Source organism: Haliaeetus albicilla, chromosome 10 (genome assembly GCF_947461875.1).
Source record: "Haliaeetus albicilla chromosome 10, bHalAlb1.1, whole genome shotgun sequence".
NCBI classification, from domain to species: Eukaryota; Metazoa; Chordata; class Aves; order Accipitriformes; family Accipitridae; genus Haliaeetus; species Haliaeetus albicilla.
Window position 1 is genome coordinate 25,996,483 of NC_091492.1, and position 22,284 is coordinate 26,018,766.

A 22,284-nucleotide genomic window follows, 5' to 3' on the forward strand; every position below is an offset into this window, starting at 1 on the left:
CAGCCCCATCCCAATCCTCTTCAAAACCCCCCAGCATCATTGCAAACCAGGTGTGAGCTTGTGCAAAGCTTCCCCTCCTATTTCACAGCTCTCAAGGCAGCACCACTGAAGTTTCATGTGATTAGGTTAGCACAAGTCTCAGAAGCACCTGCCCTCCACTCCCTGGATTCAACATAATTTATTGCAAGCTCTGCTAAAAGTGATGTTTTTCTCTTTTCTGTTGCAGCACTTTTAACTTCTTCAGATATAATTTGATCCTCTAACCTTTTCTGCTTCATAAAGCATGCATGAAATCCCATACAACATAAACCTGTTATTGTCTACAGTTGTCTACAAGAGGAGAAACCGCCCTGCTCAAGGTCTGGGTGGTTTGACTAGAAATAACTCCAGCAAGAACACCCTAAACACTTCTGCCTCTCCAAGGTGCCCCAGTAATTGCCCCCCACCCTCACTGCAGCTTAATGAGAAGATTAGCAGCGAACATGCCACATGTTAGAGGAAAGTGGTGCATTTCCATGCAGGTTTGATAGAAAGGTTGATAAATAGAAATAAAAGGGTACTGTTTAGGAGATTGCAGCTCCTCCCTGGGCACTGCCTACTCAGGCTGACAGAAGAGCTGCTTGATGGCACCTGGGATTAAAACTGTGATATATTAGCTTAAAGAAAGGACATGGTTTCAGACAGAACCAGCCAGAGAAAAAGGAACCCTGAGCTCAAGAGGACTCAGCACATAACCAAAGGACAGGACAGGACAGCCTGCAAAGCCCTCCTGACCCTCCAGCCTCCCATAGTTATCCTCTCCAAGCCCTTCCATGCACACCTGCAAGGATTTCACATAAACAAAATAGGACCCATTAACCTTCCCCCCTGCAAGGCAAGGAGCAAGCCAGAGCATTTTCCTGAAAGTGCTTTTTCTAGTACAAAACTGGATGTATATTATTTTCTGTGCCTAAAACACCTTGCACTTTAAAAGCCACATGGATTTCTGATACCATTTTTTTCCAGTCTTTCTTATGAACCACATATTGGCCAAGAAAAGGACTCTCAAAAAGAGAAAGCTAAAGGACACCTAAAAGTCTTACTCAAAGTGCCTAGGAAACAACTGTCATGTCAGACCGCATTTGGAGCAGCCGGGGGAGCAATAAGACAGCATAGAGAGATACAAAATTTACTTTCCTGAGCAAACAGCAATAACTGCATTTAGGTCTGCGAGGCTCCCAGTTAACCCACTGGACCTCAGTATGGTGGCGTCACCCACAGGACACAGGGTTGCAGCGGGAACTGGTGCTGGACAGCATGAGGAGTTTAAGTCCCTTCCTTGCCATGTGCCTCAGTTTCCCCTTCTGGTAAATAGGTGATTGCAGCCCACCATGCCCATAGTCCCCAGCTGCTCGCTGGCTCTGGGACACACCATGTCACACCTCTGTCCTACTCCAAGTGCCACTTGGTGGCACTGTTTGAAAAGATTTCTTTGCTTGATTGGGATCCAGAAGAGGGAGTATCTGGAAGGAATCACATTAATCTTAGCATCACAATATAATTTTTCTTCCTTTGTTTTCTTTTCTCTTCTCTTTATTTACCATGCAAGCACGGCTGGCCGGTCTCCTCCCCTGCGTGTCAGTCACTGGGGACCTCCTTTTCACAAAACACGTTTGCCAACCACAAGAGTCCCAGGCATTGCTCAGGCATCACCTCAAACTAAATTCTCCAGTGGTAAAAATAGCCTTTTCTGTTAAATTCCTCTGAAATGTGTCTGCAGGTGGGGCAAGCTTAGGAAGGAAGGATCGTGCATTAACTCCAGAGAAAAGCATCAGAGCAGAAGTTAATGAGAAAGAGACAACTGAAGACAGGGGCTTGACACCATAATTGGGTGTGAGATGTTTCAGGTCACCCTGCTGAAGGGGTGTCTCCTCTGGAAGATGCAAGCTGTGATCCTGAACTGTATATAAGATGGCCAAGAGCTGATCTGCTCCAGACTGCGCTCCTGAAGCTCAGCGCTCCTCCTCCTCGCCCAGATAAGCCTGGACATACTTTTCACATTGTCTGACTTTGCTACCAGCAGGAAAGCAGGAGCTTCTGGCCATAAGGATGTCCCTGGAGCTGCCACTGCTGAGCTCTCCTGAAGGAAAAAAATAGTAATAAAGGAGATCTGGAATTAAACTATTCCATGGTTTGTTAGAGACAACCTCCATTCACAGCTCTGTTCTGTGCCAGAGAAAGCCAAATGGGATTTTTTTCTCTCTTCTCTTACTGTGTGTCCCCAGCCTTTTGGCTCTCACTGTCCCTCACCTCTCCAGCTATCACCTGCTGGTCCTCACGTCTAGCCACTTCTGCAGCTGAGTTTCATTTTTCAGATTTGTTTTCCTGTGACATCCTTCTTGCTCTCTCTTTCCCTTCCTTTATACCGTTTCATTTCATCTGTGCCCTCCTCTGGCTCTTCTTTCTCTCTCTCTCTCTCTGTCCAGCTGTGTTGTTTAAGAGTAACTTATCTGAAACCCAAACAAATGAACCAAAAAAAAGCTCCTTTTTGTCTGTGTTTTTCTCACAGGCTGCCTCAAATTTGCAGCAAGATGGCCCAGCTCCAGGAAAACATCAATGGCATCACTGCTGCTTTCTACACGTGTGCCAGAAGCGACGGCAACTGCAGCCCTCTGAGCAGGGAGGAGCTGAAGCAGCTCACTGAGCAGTTCACGGATGCGATGGAGGTGAGGATCCAGCCCCACAGCTGGCGCCTGCCGCGTGTGTGCCTTCTGGCTGCAGGGCTGGCAGGGTGGGTAAAGCTGTGCACTCCCATGCGGGTGTACAGGACACCTGGCTCCCTGGGAAAGGCACAGATGCCTTCAAAGCCCAGGATCTGCAGGGAAGAGGAGAGGCTGTCCATTCTCCCAGAGCCAGCAGCTTGTGGAGCTCAGTGCAGGGAGCAACACAAGGCATGGGGGAGTGGGGGCATGGAGCTGGATTTCTGCCCTGAGACTGCTCCAGTGCTCCTAGAGAGATGGCACAAATGGTTCACAGGCTTTGCCAACACCATTTGTCTCTTTACAGAACCCTCCAGGACCCCAAAACCATCAAGAAGGTGCTGTGCTTCCTGGATAACAGCAACTGCAGGGCTGACTTCAGTGAGTTGCTCAGCCTGGTTTTCCAAGTGACCAAGGCTTGTTGGAAGCCACTCCAGCAGCACTAGGCACCAGAAGATAGTCAAGAGCTGACAGCACAAGAGAAGGCAGGTAGGGAGCAGCAGCCAAGGCTGCATGCAGCGGGGAGGGTCTCCTGCAACCAGCAGGTCCCTGAGCAGGGTGTGAACAACCAAGGTCCAGGACACTGAGACACAGCACCCAGACAACCATCAAATCCAGGAGGGTGAGACACAGGAGCAGGACCAGGACACTGATCAAACCCAGGAGCATGAGACAGCAGAGCAGGACCAGGACACCCACCAAGATGATGGGACTGAAGCACCAGAAGGGGATCCAGAGAGAGCTGAGATCCTGGACACTGCAACCCCAGAGCAGGACAAGAATACCCATAAGGCTGAAGAGACTGAGGCACCAAAACAGGACCCAAAAACCCACCAGGCCCAAGAAACTGAGGCACCAGGACAGGGTTCAAACCACCATCAGAGCCCAGAGACAGAGTCAGCAGAGCAGAACCTGAATTGTCCCTCAGAGACATGAGGAAGCGACCCAAACAACAAGACCCAGGTCTGCAAGGCCCTTTGGCAGGACCCCAATCCCAGCAAGACCCAGAAGCTGCTGCCCCCACAGTGGGGTGCAAGCCCCCATTGGGATCCCAAGCCCCAGGAAACATGCCATAACCCAACTTGCCATCAGCTCCCTGAATCCAAGGTGCTGGAGCAGAAGCACAGCAGGGCAGACGCTCCATCTTGTCCAGCACAACAGCAACAAGACACTCCTCACCAAAGACAACCCACTACAGAGCAACAGCTCCTGCAGTCTCTGTATCAGTGGCTACCACAGCAGTAAAGGCTGAAACAAGCCCCCATCTAAGTGAGGCTGTTGCCCCCTGCATGGAGGTACATTTGGTCCAGTCCCACTCTGTTTTTTGTATTTCTAGTTGTCATGTCTTGTCCAATTCCTTGTTAAACCTGGGCTTCACACCCCTGGTTTGTACTGAGCTATGCATGACCAGAGCCCTTCCCTCTTACTCTGTGTTAGGCTGCCTCTGCCTGTGTAAGCAAAGCAATAAAACTGAAGGCAAAAGGGCACAGTGTCCCGGTGTGGTGTTGCAAGCATGCCCTCAGCCTGAGCAAACAGCCAGGTTGACATGATGAGGTGCAGAGGACCTGAGTGTCCGTCCCTTGCATGACATATGGCCAGACTGCTCCAGGGTGCAGATGGAGGGATGGCTGCAGAGAGGCAGGTGTGTCTTGGGGGTGGATAGCCTAAAGGAACTGCTGCTCAGCTGCCTTTGCAATTTAGCTGAGGTGAATCAATTGCTCCCTACGGGCAGGGATGTGACATCCCTGCGAGAGATGTCTTCAGAGAGGGTAGAAGTCTGGCTTAACACAACAGCACGGCCGACCTGAACAGATCCTTCACAGCATCCATCTGCTCCGGGTGTTTTTCATGTCTGTCATGAAAAAAATAAACAGCTGCTTAACACTGAATGGGAGGGATTTGACCTATTTAACCTCACTTTATTAATAATCTCAGATGCAAGGGGAATGTGGAGCATGCTATGAAGATCAAAAATCCCTATTAGCTATAGAAGTCTCCAAAGGAAGGAGTGGAGATATATTAAACACAGGAAAAATTATTATTCGGGTACATCCAGTCCCAGCAACAACTGAGAGGCCAGAGATAAAAAGCTGACATGCAACTCATGCACAAACGGAGCCAATCTCAAACTCAGATTCAGTTCAAGCAGTTCGGGGTACCAGGTCTTTGGGCACTTGTCCAAGCATGCACATAGGAATGTGGATAATGCTGAGGGCATGAGCAGTCTGGTGAAGTCAGTGGGGTTTATTAGGGGGTTCAGACGTGCTGGACCACCAGGCAGGCCCAGGACTCGGCATCCCGCAGGGAGGGTGATGCTCAGCCTGTTTTTCACCATGCTATCTTTCACTTGTGACCTATCAGCAAAATCAGCACATGATAAATGCACCCGCACCTCCTGCTCTGTGGCTGGTGACAAGCAGCACACAGAGACCTCACTGGAAAATAAAACGTCATTCCTCTGGGACACCCCAGAATTTCACAATTTGCTAAGTGCTGAATCAGAAAAACCAGCATTTCAAAACTATCCCCAGAACATACATCGCAAAAATGATTTAGTTTAAAAGTGCTGATGTATTAGACACAAAGTACACCAGTATGCTCTACTTCTGATAAAACGTATTAGCAAAAATAAGTCTGACTTACCTCATGACAGCTGTGGACATGAAATGGGAGAGTCAAGACTTTCACCACCTATCTGTCAAAACCCCATTCCATCTGAGACATTCCTCAAAACATTTTATTTTACAGAGAACTCCATTTTTCTTGTAAAATAGGTCTTAGAGGTTTGTCCAATGGCTCTTTGCTTCTTATTAGTTCTGGCTTAGGGTCTAAAATCACTAGACCCAACCATCCCCCTGTAGTCTGTCTGTCCATCAGCTGCCACCTTTTGCAGCATCAGTAAAAAACTGACCTTCCAGTTCAGGTAGGCACCAAGCCCTGTTAGGGTTGCGTTAATTATATGCTCTATCCTAAACAACACTACCTTTGCCATCAGGGGTATCATATTTGAAGTTAAGAGGGGGGGGTTGGTTCATTTTGAGGAGAACATGAAAATTATCCCACTGACACAAAAACCTGTCTAAGAGTCCTGCAAGCCTGGGAGGTGTTGGAAGAGAAAAGGTCTTTTATACACCACACAAGAAGCCCACTTCCTCTAAGATTAAATGCAATAGAAGTTCAGTCACCATGTATAAACAGTGACGTGGACGGGCACAGACTTGGGTAAGAAGCAGGAGGACAGAGCCCACCCTTTTTGGTAATAGCTTTTAAAAACCTACCCAAGTCCTGTCTTATGAAAGCATCTTTGGGGAAAACCAAGCTGTTGGAGAAAAGGGGGTTTCAGTGCTGCCAAGAACGTGCTTTGCAACTCATTGCTTTGACCTGGGAATGGCAGCAAAGCACGGGAAAGCAGACGAGCATGCCAGCATGCGCGTGGCCGAAACGCGACATACCTTTTCCTGCATTGATACCCCAACTCTGCCTGGTGGCTCACGTGGCACTCGACTATCCCGCACTGTCCCAGCCCCTGCGGGGGGATTACAGACTGTTACAGGACACCAAGCCGCACTGTAATACTCTAATTCTAATAACAACTCCAATCTACCATAAAATTACAGTTTCCCAAGGGTGTTATTATCCCACAGGTGGGGTATAATTTGCACAAGTATAATTTAATCTTGAAAAAAAGCTCAAAAATGAAGTATGGTTAGTAACAAATCTTCGTACGCACTTGTATGAGTATCCCCAAGGTGTTACCAGCACTAATTAATTAGGCTCCTACACCCAGTATGATCTTACCTTACAGATGGGCCAGATGAGCCACTCACCCAAGGCTGCGTGACAAGTTCATGCTCTGAAGGCTTTCTGCAATGTCTCCATCATGCTTGTCAAGGCAGCATCCTACCTCCAAAAGCAGGGGCCCAGGTGGCATGGCTGGTATCTTCCTTATTTGCTCTGTGTGCTGTGAGAGTTCAGGATGAATAAAGGAATCAGTTGGTCTCTAACTAATTTATTGTTAAAACATTAAAAAAAAAAGAAGATTGTAGAGGTAATTACAGCAAAAGCTGCCTAGGGCAACTAGATGAAGATTCAACATGAATTGACCTCTCAGCAGAGACGTTCCTGCTTTTATTTTTAATTAAAGATCAAGGAAAGTTGAAATGAAAGTCATTCATGGAAGACAGTTAATATGAAAAATGTTTTGTCATTATTTTTCTCAATGAAAAGTCATTGCTTATTGAACAGATATTTTCTTTTATGAAAATTCATTTTGCAAACTTTACCATTTAAAAATATTCTGTTTGTGGTTGGGTTTTTCCCAACAAAAACCTGGATAATATACAAAAAGGCTCCTTAATAAGAAGTTACCAAAAATAAAACACTCTACAAGGATACCACACAAGCCAAGATCTGGAGGATTTGGGGACCTCACTGCTGTGCACTTGCATTCCACCATTTTTACAGTGCTTAGGTCTTCTGTCCTTCTGCAAGCGAAAGCCAGACCCAAACCCCACTGACCTCAGGCCCAAGGTGCCGAAGGAACTGCACAAAAAGCAAACAAAAATAATCTCTGGTATTGTGGTACTAAGCTCATGGGCCATACAGATCGCAGCTGTCCCAAATCTGCTCATAGTCAGCTCTGCTACCATCAATGCTTCTGCCCCCATCCTCAGAATTTCATTCTATTTCATTTCATACTGGTTTTATGTGTGTGTGTGTATTGTACATATATAAATTCATACCTATGCAGATGTACATTTATATAAAAATACACCCTCCCATTAATACATATATACGCTTTATAGCTACTCTAGATTTTTTTAAAATCTGAAATACAATCAGCCCATAAAATAACTTTACAGTCTGGATTAGGTGGAACCAGCCAGTGCCTGAATTGCCACATGGCAACTGCTATTTCTGGGTTAAAATGATAGGTAAGGGGATGATAAGTTAAATAACCCGTTTGAGGACGTCAAGGTGCAGCTGGGCTTGGCCGAAGATGAATCAGGACAACATCCACAAAGGGTGTCTCCTTTCTGTAGCTCCGTCAAGGACCCTATAAAAGCACTCCGGTCCTCCGATCACTCCGCACGGCTTCACAGGAATCCCACTTGATCCCATTGGTGATTTGGGTAAGTCACTCCTTCTGAAACGTGCACTTTGCTAGGCAAGGACATGTTATTTCTATAGGATTCATGTTGGGTGGCAGCGTTGTTCCTGCTGCAATATTTTCTGAGTATTCTGTGTTTATATCCAGTGAAGTGTTGTTTAGTGTTATTCAGATACCTGCATGCTGTTGTTGTGTGTCCATGTGTAGACGCAGTTTTTCTCCAAAAGAAAACAAGAGAGGGAGCCAGGTTTCATGCTTTACTTTGGTCTGGAGTCAGCTCCCAACCAGAATGAACAGATTGGAGAAATTTTCTGTTTTCTACAGAAATAGCAAAACCCAGGATTTCATATGCAGAGCTGTGCACATGTGTTCATGCATATGTGCACGTTATAGAGGCAGCAAGGCAGACACGGCACAGCTTCCCCAGCTGCAAGCTGTTCTCAGCACCGATGTACCTGATAACAGGCTTGGGGATCCTGTGAGGAGGAAGGAAGGAGGTGGCTTTTGAGGTTTCCAGACACAAAGCTCCAACAGGAGCTCTGCTTTCTGCCAAGCAGATCTCAGTAAAATTAAATAAGCAGTTCTGACCTGGGTGAACTGACAGTTCTCCTCTGGCCAAAATCTATTTGCCAATGAACTGATGCTGTAATGAAAGCTTTATCAATTGTTTTGCATTACTACTGGTCACAGGAGCACCAGCCACAGGGCTTGTTTTAACTCTCTGTAAGCACTCTACCTGTCTCTGACCCAGCTAGATCTTGTCTCAGGCTGTGCCAGTGCTGTGTTAGACATCCTCTAACCCGCTTCACAGAAGCCAGTGTATCTCTCTTGGTGCCAGGCAGAGGTAGCAGCGCGGGTCCTGGAAACATAAGTACCTGGTATAGCCCCATGGGGATGGGTTCTTGGGGCATCTCTTGAGTCACCATCCCCAGTTCCCTCCCTGCGATCCAAAAATGCAGGCATCCTGCCATCCCCTATCAACCATCATTCAAATACCTCAGTAGGCAAGTTGGAGGACACTCCCCATCCCACTAAAACTCGTAAGCATTTGAGTGTCTTCCCAGTGCTCTGGTGAAAGAGCTCGCCATGGCACAGGAGCAAACACACAGAACATGGCAGCCAGCATCCCGTTAACACGCACAGCCTGACCCCAGCAATTCTCCCTTCTCTTTTCAGGCTCAGAGGCAAGCCAATCTCCCATCCTTAGGTCTGCTCCTTTTCTTGCAGGCTTGCTTGAATCTGCAGGAAGATGTCTCGCTTCTTAGACAGCATTTCCACCATCATCAGCGTCTTTCACAAACATGCAAAGGAAGATGGAGACAGCTCCAACCTCAGTCAAAGGAAGATGAAGGAGTTCATCCAGAGAGAGTTTGCAGATATCATAGATGTGAGTGCTGCTGCAAGAGGGAGGGCTTGAGGCTGAGACTGGAGTGCAAGAGACTGCAAAATCTCCTTCTGGGGACGGGATGATTCTTATGACAGTGGGATGGGGAGGCTTTCAAAGGGGAGCAGCAGTTGCGTTCCTTTGCACTGACAGGTTCAACAGTTCTCCCAACCCATTTTGCCATGTACAAATGGGCAAAAGCTGGAGAATGAACTGTGGGGAGGTATGGTGTTCTTTCAAAGGTAGGAAGGAAATGTATCCAATAGAGGGATACAGCATATCCCAAAGAGAAGACAGCTGGTTGGCTGCAGCCAGGGAACAACCAGGAAAACGGAGAACAAAGACATGGAGTTCCTGTTGAGCTATGAAAGTGAAGGTGTTAGAGAGGGAAGGAGAAAAGATTGCAGTTGTCCCTGCCTTTGCATTTCTATAACAAGGAGTAGGAAGACTAAACTGCCTTTTTTGTTTCCCTGTGTGTGTTTTCCCTGCAGAAGCCGCATGACCCTCAGACAATTGACAAGATTCTGCAGTTTCTGGAGTGGGATGGTGATAGGGAAATAGATTTTAATGAGTTCCTGCTTTTGGTGTTCAGAGTGGCTAAGGCCTGCTACTGGTACCTGCCAAAGGGACCATGCCTTCTGCAAAGAACAAAGCTGACAACCAGTGGCAAGTCACTCCGAGAGCCTGACATTAAGAACAGAGGGAGCCGTCAGCAGCTCCAGGAGGAGGAACAACAAACTTGTGAGAGTAAGTATCATCCCCCCTGTGAACCTGAGCTGCAACGAGACACCAGGATCAATGAGCTTGAAACACTAGAGGAAATGGGGAGTCATCACCAGCAACATAACACGCAAAGCAGAAACGATGCAAAGCTAAGTAGCAAGCCAGGGGAGTCAACCCCTCAAGAATATGAAGAACGAAACCAAAAGCCACGTGACCAACAGAAGAGCCAAAATAGACGTCAGCCACTAGAGCCAGACAGACGAGGAGATGTACAACACCGCAAGTGCAGCAGCTTGCAAGCACAAGAGGCCAGACTGAAAGAAGATGAGAGGCAAAATCAAGAGGTGCTGCAGCCAGAACAACTGGCAGACGTGAGGAGTCACAGCCAGAGCTGTGAACCTCAAGCACTGCCAAACCGGTGGAGTAGCCATCAGCCACATGAGACAGCACTACCAGCATATGATCAAAAAACCCAGCAGCCACAAAGAGCAGATATAGGAAGTCACAATCAGCCACGTAAACCTGAATTAGGCACAAAAAAGAGGAGCCGCTACCACGTACGTGAGCTGGAACAAAAAGCACTTGAACACAGCAGCCACGAGCCACATGAGCCTGAATGCCGGGACTCAAAAAACACACATCAATCATATATACAGAAACCGCTACAACTCCACCACAGATACTATGAGACTTCTAACCCAAGAAAACAAAACTCTGAGAAAGGGAAAAAACAGGAACATGAGTCTGAATATCAAAAAGGTGAGAGAGATATCCATCTGAATCAAGAGTGGGAAAAACAAGAAGATACAAGGAGAAAAGAACCCATACAGAACAAGAGGACTGATCTCCAACAGGAACAGGAACTGGAGCTCTATAAGCACCGCAGCCAACTGATAGGGGAAACAGAAGAGCAAGGTGCCACGACCAACCAGAAAGAGACACGTGAGAGACGTGACCGTCAAACACGCCAGCCCAAAGACGATGGAAGGAGACAATGTGCGTCGGTGAGGTACGAAAAGACACGAGAGACAGCAGAGGTAGAAGCAGAAGCCGACGTGGAGATCCAGCGTGTGTCCCGGGAACTGGAGCCACGTGAGGACGTGGAAAGGAGGGACCGTCCACGTGAGCGCAATGAACCAGAGGATGAGAGGAGGATTTGCCGAGGAAGAGAGAGGGAAGAGCCCGTGTGCGACAGGAGGATCGATCGCCAACGGGAGCTGGACCTGGAGCTCTATGAGCGACGCACCCACCTGACACGGGAAACAGAAGAGCAAGGTGCCACGACCAACCAGAAAGAGACACGCGAGAGACGTGACCGTCAAACACGCCAGCCCAAAGACGATGGAAGGAGACAACGTGCGTCGGTGAGGTACGAAAAGACACGAGAGACAGCAGAGGCAGAAGCAGAAGCCGACGTGAAGATCCAGCATGTGTCCCGGGAACTGGAGCCACGTGAGGACTTGGAAAGGAGGGACCTTCCCCGTGAGCTCAATGAACCAGAGGATGAGAGGAGGATTTGCCGAGCAGGAGAGAAGGAAGAGCCCATGTGCAACAGGAGAATCGATCGCCAACGGGAGCTGGACCTGGAGCTCTATGAGCGACGCACCCACCTGACACGGGAAACAGAAGAGCAAGGTGCCACGACCAACCAGAAAGAGACACGCGAGAGACGTGACCGTCAAACACGCCAGCCCGAAGACGATGGAAGGAGACAACGTGAGTCAGTGAGGTACGAAAGGATACGCGAGACCGCAGAGATAGAAGCAGAAGCCGACGTGGAGATCCAGCGCGTGTCCCAGGAACTGGAGCCACGTCAGGACGTGGAAAGGAGGGACCGTCCCCATGAACACAATGAACTAGAGGATGAGAGGAGGATTTGCCGAGGAAGAGAGAGGGAAGAGCCCGTGCGCGAGAGGAGGATCGATCGCCAACGGGAGCTGGACCTGGAGCTCTATGAGCGACGCACCCACCTGACACGGGAAACAGAAGAGCAAGGTGCCACGACCAACCAGAGAGAGACACGCGAGAGATGTGACCGTCAAACACGCGAGCCTGAAGACGATGGAAGGAGACAACGTGAGTCGGTGAGGTATGAAAGGACACGAGAGACAGCAGAGGTAGAAGCAGAAGCCGACGTGGAGATCCAGCGCGTGTCACGTGAACTGGAGCCACGTGAGGACTTGGAAAGGAGGGACCGTCCCCATGAACGCAATGAACTAGAGGATGAGAGGAGGATTTGCCGAGGAAGAGAGAGGGAAGAGCCCATGCACGACAGGAGGATCGATCGCCAACGAGAGCTGGACCTGGAGCTCTATGAGCACCGCAGCCGAATGATGGGGGAAATAGAAGAGCAAGGTGGCACGACCAACCAGAGAGAGACACGCGAGAGACATGACCGTCAAACACGCGAGCCTGAAGACGATGGAAGGAGACAACGTGAGTCGGTGAGGTACGAAAGGACACGAGAGACAGCAGAGGTAGAAGCAGAAGCCGACGTGGAGATCCAGCGCGTGTCCCGGGAACTGGAGCCACGTGAGGACTTGGAAAGGAGGGACCGTCCACGTGAGCGCAATGAACCAGAGGATGAGAGGAGGATTTGCCGAGGAAGAGAGAGGGAAGAGCCCGTGCGCGACAGGAGGATCGATCGCCAACGGGAGCTGGACATGGAGCTCTATGAGCGACGCAGCCACCTGACACGGGAAACAGAAGAGCAAGGTGCCACGACCAACCCGAAAGAGACACGCGAGAGACGTGACCGTCAAACACGCCAGCCCAAAGACGATGGAAGGAGACAACGTGCGTCGGTGAGGTACGAAAAGACACGAGAGACAGCAGAGGCAGAAGCAGAAGCCGACGTGGAGATCCAGCGTGTGTCCCGGGAACTGGAGCCACGTGAGGACTTGGAAAGGAGGGACCTTCCCTGTGAGCTCAATGAACCAGAGGATGAGAGGAGGATTTGCCGAGCAGGAGAGAAGGAAGAGCCCGTGTGCAACAGGAGGATCGATCGCCAACGGGAGCTGGACCTGGAGCTCTATGAGCGACGCAGCCGAATGATGGGGGAAACAGAAGAGCAAGGTGCCATGACCAACCAGAAAGAGACACGCGAGAGACGTGACCGTCAAACACGCCAGCCCAAAGACGATGGAAGGAGACAACGTGCGTCGGTGAGGTACGAAAAGACACGAGAGACAGCAGAGGTAGAAGCAGAAGCCGACGTGGAGATCCAGCGTGTGTCCCGGGAACTGGAGCCACGTGAGGACGTGGAAAGGAGGGACCGTCCACGTGAGCGCAATGAACCAGAGGATGAGAGGAGGATTTGCCGAGGAAGAGAGAGGGAAGAGCCCGTGCGCGACAGGAGGATCGATCGCCAACGGGAGCTGGACCTGGAGCTCTATGAGCGACGCACCCACCTGACACGGGAAACAGAAGAGCAAGGTGCCACGACCAACCCGAAAGAGACACGCGAGAGACGTGACCGTCAAACACGCGAGCTTGAAGACGATGGAAGGAGACAACGTGAGTCAGTGAGGTACGAAAGGATACGCGAGACCGCAGAGATAGAAGCAGAAGCCGACGTGGAGATCCAGCGCGTGTCCCGGGAACTGGAGCCACGTCAGGACGTGGAAAGGAGGGACCGTCCCCATGAACACAATGAACTAGAGGATGAGAGGAGGATTTGCCGAGGAAGAGAGAGGGAAGAGCCCGTGCGCGACAGGAGGATCGATCGCCAACGGGAGCTGGACCTGGAGCTCTATGAGCGACGCAGCCACCTGACACGGGAAACAGAAGAGCAAGGTGCCACGACCAACCCGAAAGAGACACGCGAGAGACGTGACCGTCAAACACGCCAGCCCAAAGACAATGGAAGGAGACAACGTGCGTCGGTGAGGTACGAAAAGACACGAGAGACAGCAGAGGCAGAAGCAGAAGCCGACGTGGAGATCCAGCGTGTGTCCCGGGAACTGGAGCCACGTGAGGACTTGGAAAGGAGGGACCTTCCCTGTGAGCTCAATGAACCAGAGGATGAGAGGAGGATTTGCCGAGCAGGAGAGAAGGAAGAGCCCGTGTGCAACAGGAGGATCGATCGCCAACGAGAGCTGGACCTGGAGCTCTATGAGCGACGCACCCACCTGACACGGGAAACAGAAGAGCAAGGTGCCACGACCAACCAGAAAGAGACACGCGAGAGACGTGACCGTCAAACACGCGAGCCTGAAGACGATGGAAGGAGACAACGTGAGTCAGTGAGGTACGAAAGGATACGCGAGACCGCAGAGATAGAAGCAGAAGCCGACATGGAGATCCAGCGTGTGTCCCGGGAACTGGAGCCACGTAAGGACGTGGAAAGGAGGGACCGTCCCCATGAACACAATGAACTAGAGGATGAGAAGAGGATTTGCCGAGGAAGAGAGAGGGAAGAGCCCGTGCGCGACAGGAGGATCGATCGCCAACGGGAGCTGGACCTGGAGCTCTATGAGCGACGCAGCCACCTGACACGGGAAACAGAAGAGCAAGGTGCCACGACCAACCAGAAAGAGACACGCGAGAGACGTGACCGTCAAACACGCCAGCCCAAAGACGATGGAAGGAGACAACGTGCGTCGGTGAGGTACGAAAAGACACGAGAGACAGCAGAGGTAGAAGCAGAAGCCGACGTGGAGATCCAGCGTGTGTCCCGGGAACTGGAGCCACGTGAGGACGTGGAAAGGAGGGACCGTCCCCATGAGCGCAATGAACCAGAGGATGAGAGGAGGATTCGCCGAGGAAGAGAGAGGGAAGAGCCCGTGCGCGACAGGAGGATCGATCGCCAATGGGAGCTGGACCTGGAGCTCTATGAGCGATGCACCCACCTGACACGGGAAACAGAAGAGCAAGGTGCCACAACCAACCAGAGAGAGACACGCGAGAGACGTGACGGTCAAACACGCGAGCCTGAAGACGATGGAAGGAGACAACGTGAGTCAGTGAGGTACGAAAGGATACGCGAGACCGCAGAGGTAGAAGCAGAAGGCGACGTGGAGATCCAGCGCGTGTCCCGGGAACTGGAGCCACGTCAGGACGTGGAAAGGAGGGACCGTCCCCATGAACACAATGAACTAGAGGATGAGAGGAGGATTTGCCGAGGAAGAGAGAGAGAAAAGCCCGTGCACGACAGGAGGATCGATCGCCAACGGGAGCTGGACCTGGAGCTCTATGAGCACCGCAGCCGAATGATGGGGGAAATAGAAGAGCAAGGTGGCACGACCAACCAGAGAGAGACATGCGAGAGATGTGACCGTCAAACACGTGAGCCCAAAGACGATGGAAGGAGACAACATGAGTCAGTGAGGTACGAAAGGACACGAGAGACAGCAGAGGTAGAGGCAGAAGCCGACGTGGAGATCCAGCGCGTGTCCCGGGAACTGGAGCCACGTGAGGACTTGGAAAGGAGGGACCGTCCACGTGAGCGCAATGAACCAGAGGATGAGAGGAGGATTTGCCGAGGAAGAGAGAGGGAAGAGCCCGTGCGCGACAGGAGGATCGATCGCCAACGGGAGCTGGACCTGGAGCTCTATGAGCACCGCAGCCGAATGATGGGGGAAATAGAAGAGCAAGGTGGCACGACCAACCAGAGAGAGACACGCGAGAGACATGACCATCAAACACGCGAGCCTGAAGACGATGGAAGGAGACAACGTGAGTCAGTGAGGTATGAAAAGACACGAGAGACAGCAGAGGCAGAAGCAGAAGCCGACGTGGAGATCCAGCGTGTGTCCCGGGAACTGGAGCCACGTGAGGACTTGGAAAGGAGGGACCGTCCACGTGAGCGCAATGAACCAGAGGATGAGAGGAGGATTTGCCGAGGAAGAGAGAGGGAAGAGCCCGTGCGCGACAGGAGGATCGATCGCCAACGGGAGCTGGACCTGGAGCTCTATGAGCGACGCACCCACCTGACACGGGAAACAGAAGAGCAAGGTGCCACGACCAACCCGAAAGAGACACGCGAGAGACGTGACCGTCAAACACGCCAGCCCAAAGACGATGGAAGGAGACAACGTGCGTTGGTGAGGTACGAAAAGACACGAGAGACAGCAGAGGTAGAAGCAGAAGCCGACGTGGAGATCCAGCGTGTGTCCCGGGAACTGGAGCCACGTGAGGACGTGGAAAGGAGGGACCGTCCCCGTGAGCGCAATGAACCAGAGGATGAGAGGAGGATTTGCCGAGGAAGAGAGAGGGAAGAGCCCGTGCGCGACAGGAGGATCGATCGCCAACGGGAGCTGGACCTGGAGCTCTATGAGCGACGCAGCCACCTGACACGGGAAACAGAAGAGCAAGGTGCCACGACCAACCAGAAAGAGACACGCGAGAGACGTGACCGTCAAACACGCCAGCCCAAAGACAATGGAAGGAGACAACGTGCGTCGGTGAGGTACGAAAAGACACGAGAGACAGCAGAGGCAGAAGCAGAAGCCGACGTGGAGATCCAGCGTGTGTCCCGGGAACTGGAGCCACGTGAGGACTTGGAAAGGAGGGACCTTCCCCGTGAGCGCAATGAACCAGAGGATGAGAGGAGGATTTGCCGAGCAGGAGAGAAGGAAGAGCCCGTGTGCGACAGGAGGATCGATCGCCAACGAGAGCTGGACCTGGAGCTCTATGAGCGACGCACCCACCTGACACGGGAAACAGAAGAGCAAGGTGCCACGACCAACCAGAAAGAGACACGCGAGAGACGTGACCGTCAAACACGCCAGCCCGAAGACGATGGAAGGAGGCAACGTGCGTCGGTGAGGTACGAAATGACACGGGAGACAGCAGAGGCAGAAGCAGAAGCCAACGTGGAGATCCAGCGCGTGTCCCGGGAACTGGAGCCACGTGAGGACTTGGAAAGGAGGGACCTTCCCCGTGAGCGCAATGAACCAGAGGATGAGAGGAGGATTTGCCGAGGAAGAGAGAGGGAAGAGCCCGTGCGCGACAGGAGGATCGATCGCCAACGGGAGCTGGACCTGGAGCTCTATGAGCGACGCACCCACCTGACACGGGAAACAGAAGAGCAAGGTGCCACGACCAACCCGAAAGAGACACGCGAGAGACGTGACCGTCAAACACGCGAGCCTGAAGACGATGGAAGGAGACAACGTGAGTCGGTGAGGTACGAAAGGATACGCGAGACCGCAGAGGTAGAAGCAGAAGCCGACGTGGAGATCCAGCGTGTGTCCCGGGAACTGGAGCCACATGAGGATGTGGAAAGGAGGGACCGTCCCCGTGAGCGCAATGAACCAGAGGATGAGAGGAGGATTTGCCGAGGAAGAGAGAGGGAAGAGCCCGTGCGCGACAGGAGGATCGATCGCCAACGGGAGCTGGACCTGGAGCTCTATAAGCGACGCAGCCACCTGACACGGGAAACAGAAGAGCAAGGTGCCACAACCAACCAGAAAGAGACACGCGAGAGACGTGACCGTCAAACACGCGAGCCTGAAGACGATGGAAGGAGACAACGTGAGTCGGTGAGGTACGAAAGGATACGCGAGACCGCAGAGGTAGAAGCAGAAGCCGACGTGGAGATCCAGCGCGTGTCACGGGAACTGGAGTCACGTGAGGACTTGGAAAGGAGGGACCGCCCCCATGAACGCAATGAACTAGAGGATGAGAGGAGGATTTGCCGAGGAAGAGAGAGGGAAGAGCCCGTGCGCGACAGGAGAATCGATCGCCAACGGGAGCTGGACCTGGAGCTCTATGAGCGACGCAGCCGAATGATGGGGGAAATAGAAGAGCAAGGTGGCACGACCAACCAGAGAGAGACACGCGAGAGACGTGACCGTCAAACACGCCAGCCCAAAGACGATGGAAGGAGGCAACGTGCGTCGGTGAGGTACGAAATGACACGGGAGACAGCAGAGGCAGAAGCAGAAGCCAACATGGAGATCCAGCGCGTGTCCCGGGAACTGGAGCCACGTGAGGACTTGGAAAGGAGGGACCTTCCCCGTGAGCGCAATGAACCAGAGGATGAGAGGAGGATTTGCCGAGGAAGAGAGAGGGAAGAGCCCGTGCGCGACAGGAGGATCGATCGCCAACGGGAGCTGGACCTGGAGCTCTATGAGCGACGCACCCACCTGACACGGGAAACAGAAGAGCAAGGTGCCACAACCAACCAGAAAGAGACACGCGAGAGACGTGACCGTCAAACACGCGAGCCTGAAGACGATGGAAGGAGACAACGTGAGTCGGTGAGGTACGAAAGGATACGCGAGACCGCAGAGGTAGAAGCAGAAGCCGACGTGGAGATCCAGCGCGTGTCACGGGAACTGGAGCCACGTGAGGACATGGAAAGGAGGGACCGTCCCCATGAACGCAATGAACTAGAGGATGAGAGGAGGATTTGCCGAGGAAGAGAGAGGGAAGAGCCCGTGCGCGACAGGAGAATCGATCGCCAACGGGAGCTGGACCTGGAGCTCTATGAGCGACGCAGCCGAATGATGGGGGAAATAGAAGAGCAAGGTGGCACGACCAACCAGAGAGAGACACGCGAGAGACGTGACCGTCAAACACGTGAGCCCAAAGACGATGGAAGGAGACAACGTGCGTCGGTGAGGTACGAAATGACACGGGAGACAGCAGAGGCAGAAGCAGAAGCCAACGTGGAGATCCAGCGCGTGTCCCGGGAACTGGAGCCACGTGAGGACGTGGAAAGGAGGGACCTTCCCCGTGAGCGCAATGAACCAGAGGATGAGAGGAGGATTTGCCGAGGAAGAGAGAGGGAAGAGCCCGTGCGTGACAGGAGGATCGATCGCCAACGGGAGCTGGACCTGGAGCTCTATGAGCGACGCAGCCACCTGACACGGGAAACAGAAGAGCAAGGTGCCACGACCAACCCGAAAGAGACACGCGAGAGACGTGACCGTCAAACACGCCAGCCCAAAGACAATGGAAGGAGACAACGTGAGTCGGTGAGGTACGAAAGGACACGAGAGACAGCAGTGGCAGCAGCAGAAGCCAAGGTGGAGATCCAGCGCGTGTCCCGGGAACTGGAGCCACGTGAGGACGTGGAAAGGAGGGACCTTCCCCGTGAGCGCAATGAACCAGAGGATGAGAAGAGGATTTGCCGAGGAAGAGAGAGGGAACAGCCCGTGCGTGACAGGAGGATCGATCGCCAACGGGAGCTGGACCTGGAGCTCTATGAGCGACGCAGCCACCTGACACGGGAAACAGAAGAGCAAGGTGCCACGACCAACCAGAGAGACACACTTGAGAGACGTGACCGTCAAACACGCCAGCCCAAAGACAATGGAAGGAGACAACGTGAGTCGGTGAGGTACGAAAGGACACGAGAGACAGCAGAGGTAGAGGCAGAAGCCGACGTGGAGATCCAGCGCGTGTCCCGGGAACTGGAGCCACGTGAGGATGTGGAAAGGAGGGACCTTCCCCGTGAGCGCAATGAACCAGAGGATGAGAGGAGGATTTGCCGAGGAAGAGAGAGGGAAAAGCCCGTGCGCGACAGGAGGATCGATCGCCAACAGGAGCTGGACCTGGATGTCTATGATCGCCGCAGCTGCCTGATGCGGGAAATGGAAGAGCAAGGTGTTATGGGATCCCGCAGAGATACACGCAAGAGAAGCAGCCTCCATCTACTCGAAGAAGAACAAGAGAGAGAGATTCTGCAACACTATCAGGCAAACAAATTACTATGTGAGCCTTCTGAGTGCACTGCCTCTGAGTCTTCAGAAGGCCAAGAATGGCAGAACCACAGGCTTTTACATGAGGAAGAAGGACATGAGCCAAATGGGTGCCCTACGCATGAGGATGAAGAACAAAGGCGCAAGAGGAGCCTCTACCAAACCATAGAGGTGGATAACAGACACCTGTCTCCCCCAGGAGAGCAGCTATCTGTCACTGACATGAGGGTCTGTTATATCCCCGCTGAGCCTGATGTACGGCCAGAGGTGCAGGTTGCCCCTCAGCCCTGTGAGCCTCAGACCATTGCGTGCTTGATCCATGTGATTCAGAATTTGAATGATCCTGAAGCTACCACGTACGAGATTGTCTGTCACCAGCCCCACGACCTCGGGCAGCCCATCTACGTGAAGAAGTGCTACATGTCACCCCAGCTGCCAGCAGTCCCATGTGACAGGAGCAACCATCCAGAGCCACTACCTCAAAGGGATGAGCGAGAAACAGGGGAGCCCGAAACACCACAGCAAGGGAGCACACCAGCTTTTAGCTCCCAGGAAAACAGAGGGGATCTCAATGAGCCACAGGAGAGGTCTGAAACAGGGGTGAAAGAAGGGGCTCACCAGGCTTCTGCCTCTAAGCCAGATGGTGTTAAGGGTGACTCTTGTCAGGCAAAGCCCAAGGCGGAAAGGAGGGACAGCCAGCACCCCACGATGCCTGATGCAGAAGAGAAGGAGCATCAGCCCCAGGGAGATGGATCAAAACCTGCCAGGGAGCAGGTCCTGCAAGAGCCTGAATCCAGCTGCCAAGTGAGCAAGCATGAGGACAGGGAGGCCAAGAGCTGCCCATCTCTGCCCCAGGCTCCAGAGCCACAGGAAGCTTGTGAGCCAGGCCAGCGAGCCACCAAGGAGAGCCGTTCCCAGCCACCCTGGAGAGATGAAGCCAGTCACTGCCATGAGGATGCAGAGGTTTCCCTGCCAGAGAAGAGCCGCCAGCCACGGCAGGAGAACGGCAAGGGGAGCAGCCAGCAAGTGAGCAATGCCCAGCCTCAACAGGAGGAAGAACCACATCTTTGCAGCAAGCAGAGCCAGGGCCCCCCTAGCCCCCCAGTCTCAGAGGAGGCACCAAGCCGTCCTGCCAGGGATGAAGCCAAGGCATCTTAAGGGGAAGTCCTCTCCCTGGAGCTGGTGGGGCTTCTCCAAGTCTCTTTGAGGATCACTTCTGCTCTCTGCTTTCAGCTTAGGGTGTCACCGTGTGGTGGCATAGAAGTGTTCAACACAAAAGGGTTAATGGGGTGCTCTGAGAGGGTGTCAAGTGGGTTTGGGGACTTTCCATGTAACAAATCCTCAGCAAGTAGGTAGGCAGATAGTTAACCCGGGATCTGCAGCTTCTGTCTTCCTGCATTATGTCTATCCACCTTAATGCACTATTTATTCACTTTTCTGCTCTAATAGGATTCCTTGGGTCTCTCTGTCCTTTATGTCCCTGTCATCTCTTCTACCCTGTGGCATGACTGTTCTGCATCTCTCTGCACTCACATCTCCCTAGCCCCGTGACTGGCTCTCCTGTCAGCTGTCCCTGAAAATCCTTGAGGCTGGGGGAAAAAAAAAAACAAACAAAAAACCCCACACTTTTGTAGACTCAATGCTTTTGGTTACACCTTTCTGCTCCCCTAACAGATGAGCAGAATCCCAGCTCCAGCCTCACAGAGGCTTTAAAGCAGCTGAGTTATGCTGTGGTTACTGCAGGGTAACGGTGGCGGGTGGGGTGTCTCTTTCTTCTTCACACTGATGTATTGCATGAGAAACCAGAATAAATAGCTGATGACTGCACTGACTGCTGCCATCCTTCATCCTTGCATCTAATTTCTACAAGGGCCTCAGCCTGGTGGGAGGGTGTCCCAGTTCAGATCACACGTTCCTCCTAATCCCAGGCACTTAATCCAGACAGGGGCTGCTGAAAATCCCACCAAATCCCCCCTACTACATGTCTAGGAGCCCACATCCCTCTAAAACTCTGGCCCTTGCTACTGATCTGCATGATTTTGGGGGCTCCCAGCACAGCTCGCACATGCTGTGATCTGACACCCACATGGGGACACGCGGATGTGCCTGTGTGCTCCAGCTTTCATGGCAGATGTGCACTACAGGGACAGCCAGCAGTGCAAAGCCACTGCTGGTTAGAAGCCATCCAGACACATTTTCCTGGCCACATGCATCCATCTGCCTTTTCCCCTGGGCTGCCCCGTACCTGGGACCACTCCTGGATCCTTGGGCAGGAGAGAGGCAGCAGCACGGCAAGGAAAATGCACCAGATCTCACGCATGGTGCATGAGGCTGGAGATGGAGACATCCATGACCCTCCCCGGAGAAAACCAGATTTTATTCTTTTCTTTCCCTTGAGCAAGAGCGAACCAATTCCCTCAGCAGCAGATGGGGCTGCAATTCTGCAAGAAGAGAGAGAAGCGAGGACCACCCCAGCACCATCTGTGTCTTTCTCTTAAATGCAACCAGAGCCTGCTGGCTGGTAATGCGGCTGGCCAGGAGGAATAAGGGTATCTCAAGTCCACCGTAGCCTGATGCAGCCTCAGCAGGCAGCACCCAGGGCTTCTCACTCACCTAGCCATGGCCACCATCCTGTGATGTTTGGAACCTGGTGCCAGAGGGACTCGGAAGGGTCTGCCC

At 52.3% G+C, this 22,284-nt stretch overlaps 2 protein-coding genes across 2 annotated transcripts; both read left to right on the forward strand.

Annotated features, from left to right (window-relative positions):
* The first annotated feature begins 2,560 nt into the window (after nt 1-2,560).
* On the forward strand, nt 2,561-4,189 carry LOC138687405 (cornulin-like). Its single transcript, XM_069794339.1, is given in 3 exon segments — nt 2,561-2,705; nt 3,056-3,310; nt 3,312-4,189. Coding segments are annotated over 3 exon segments (1,062 nt in total). The 5' UTR covers nt 2,561-2,570; the 3' UTR covers nt 3,984-4,189.
* A 4,902-nt stretch (nt 4,190-9,091) lies between these two features.
* TCHH (trichohyalin) lies at nt 9,092-20,763 on the forward strand. Its single transcript, XM_069795503.1, has 5 exons — nt 9,092-9,235; nt 9,724-12,090; nt 13,183-13,844; nt 15,285-17,472; nt 18,553-20,763. The coding sequence occupies exons 1-5, from the start codon at nt 9,098-9,100 to the stop codon at nt 20,761-20,763; spliced, it is 7,566 nt and encodes a 2,521-aa protein (XP_069651604.1). The 5' UTR covers nt 9,092-9,097.
* The last annotated feature ends 1,521 nt before the right edge of the window (nt 20,764-22,284 follow it).

Coding starts and splice junctions, on each gene's coding strand:
- TCHH (XM_069795503.1), top strand. CDS start 9,098: ATGTCTCGCTTCTTAGACAGCATTTCCACCATCATCAGCGTCTTTCAC. Junction 9,236..9,723: donor AGTTTGCAGATATCATAGAT/GTGAGTGCTGCT, acceptor TTTTCCCTGCAG/AAGCCGCATGACCCTCAGAC. Junction 13,845..15,284: donor AGACAACGTGCGTCGGTGAG/GTACGAAAAGAC, acceptor TGAGTCAGTGAG/GTACGAAAGGACACGAGAGA.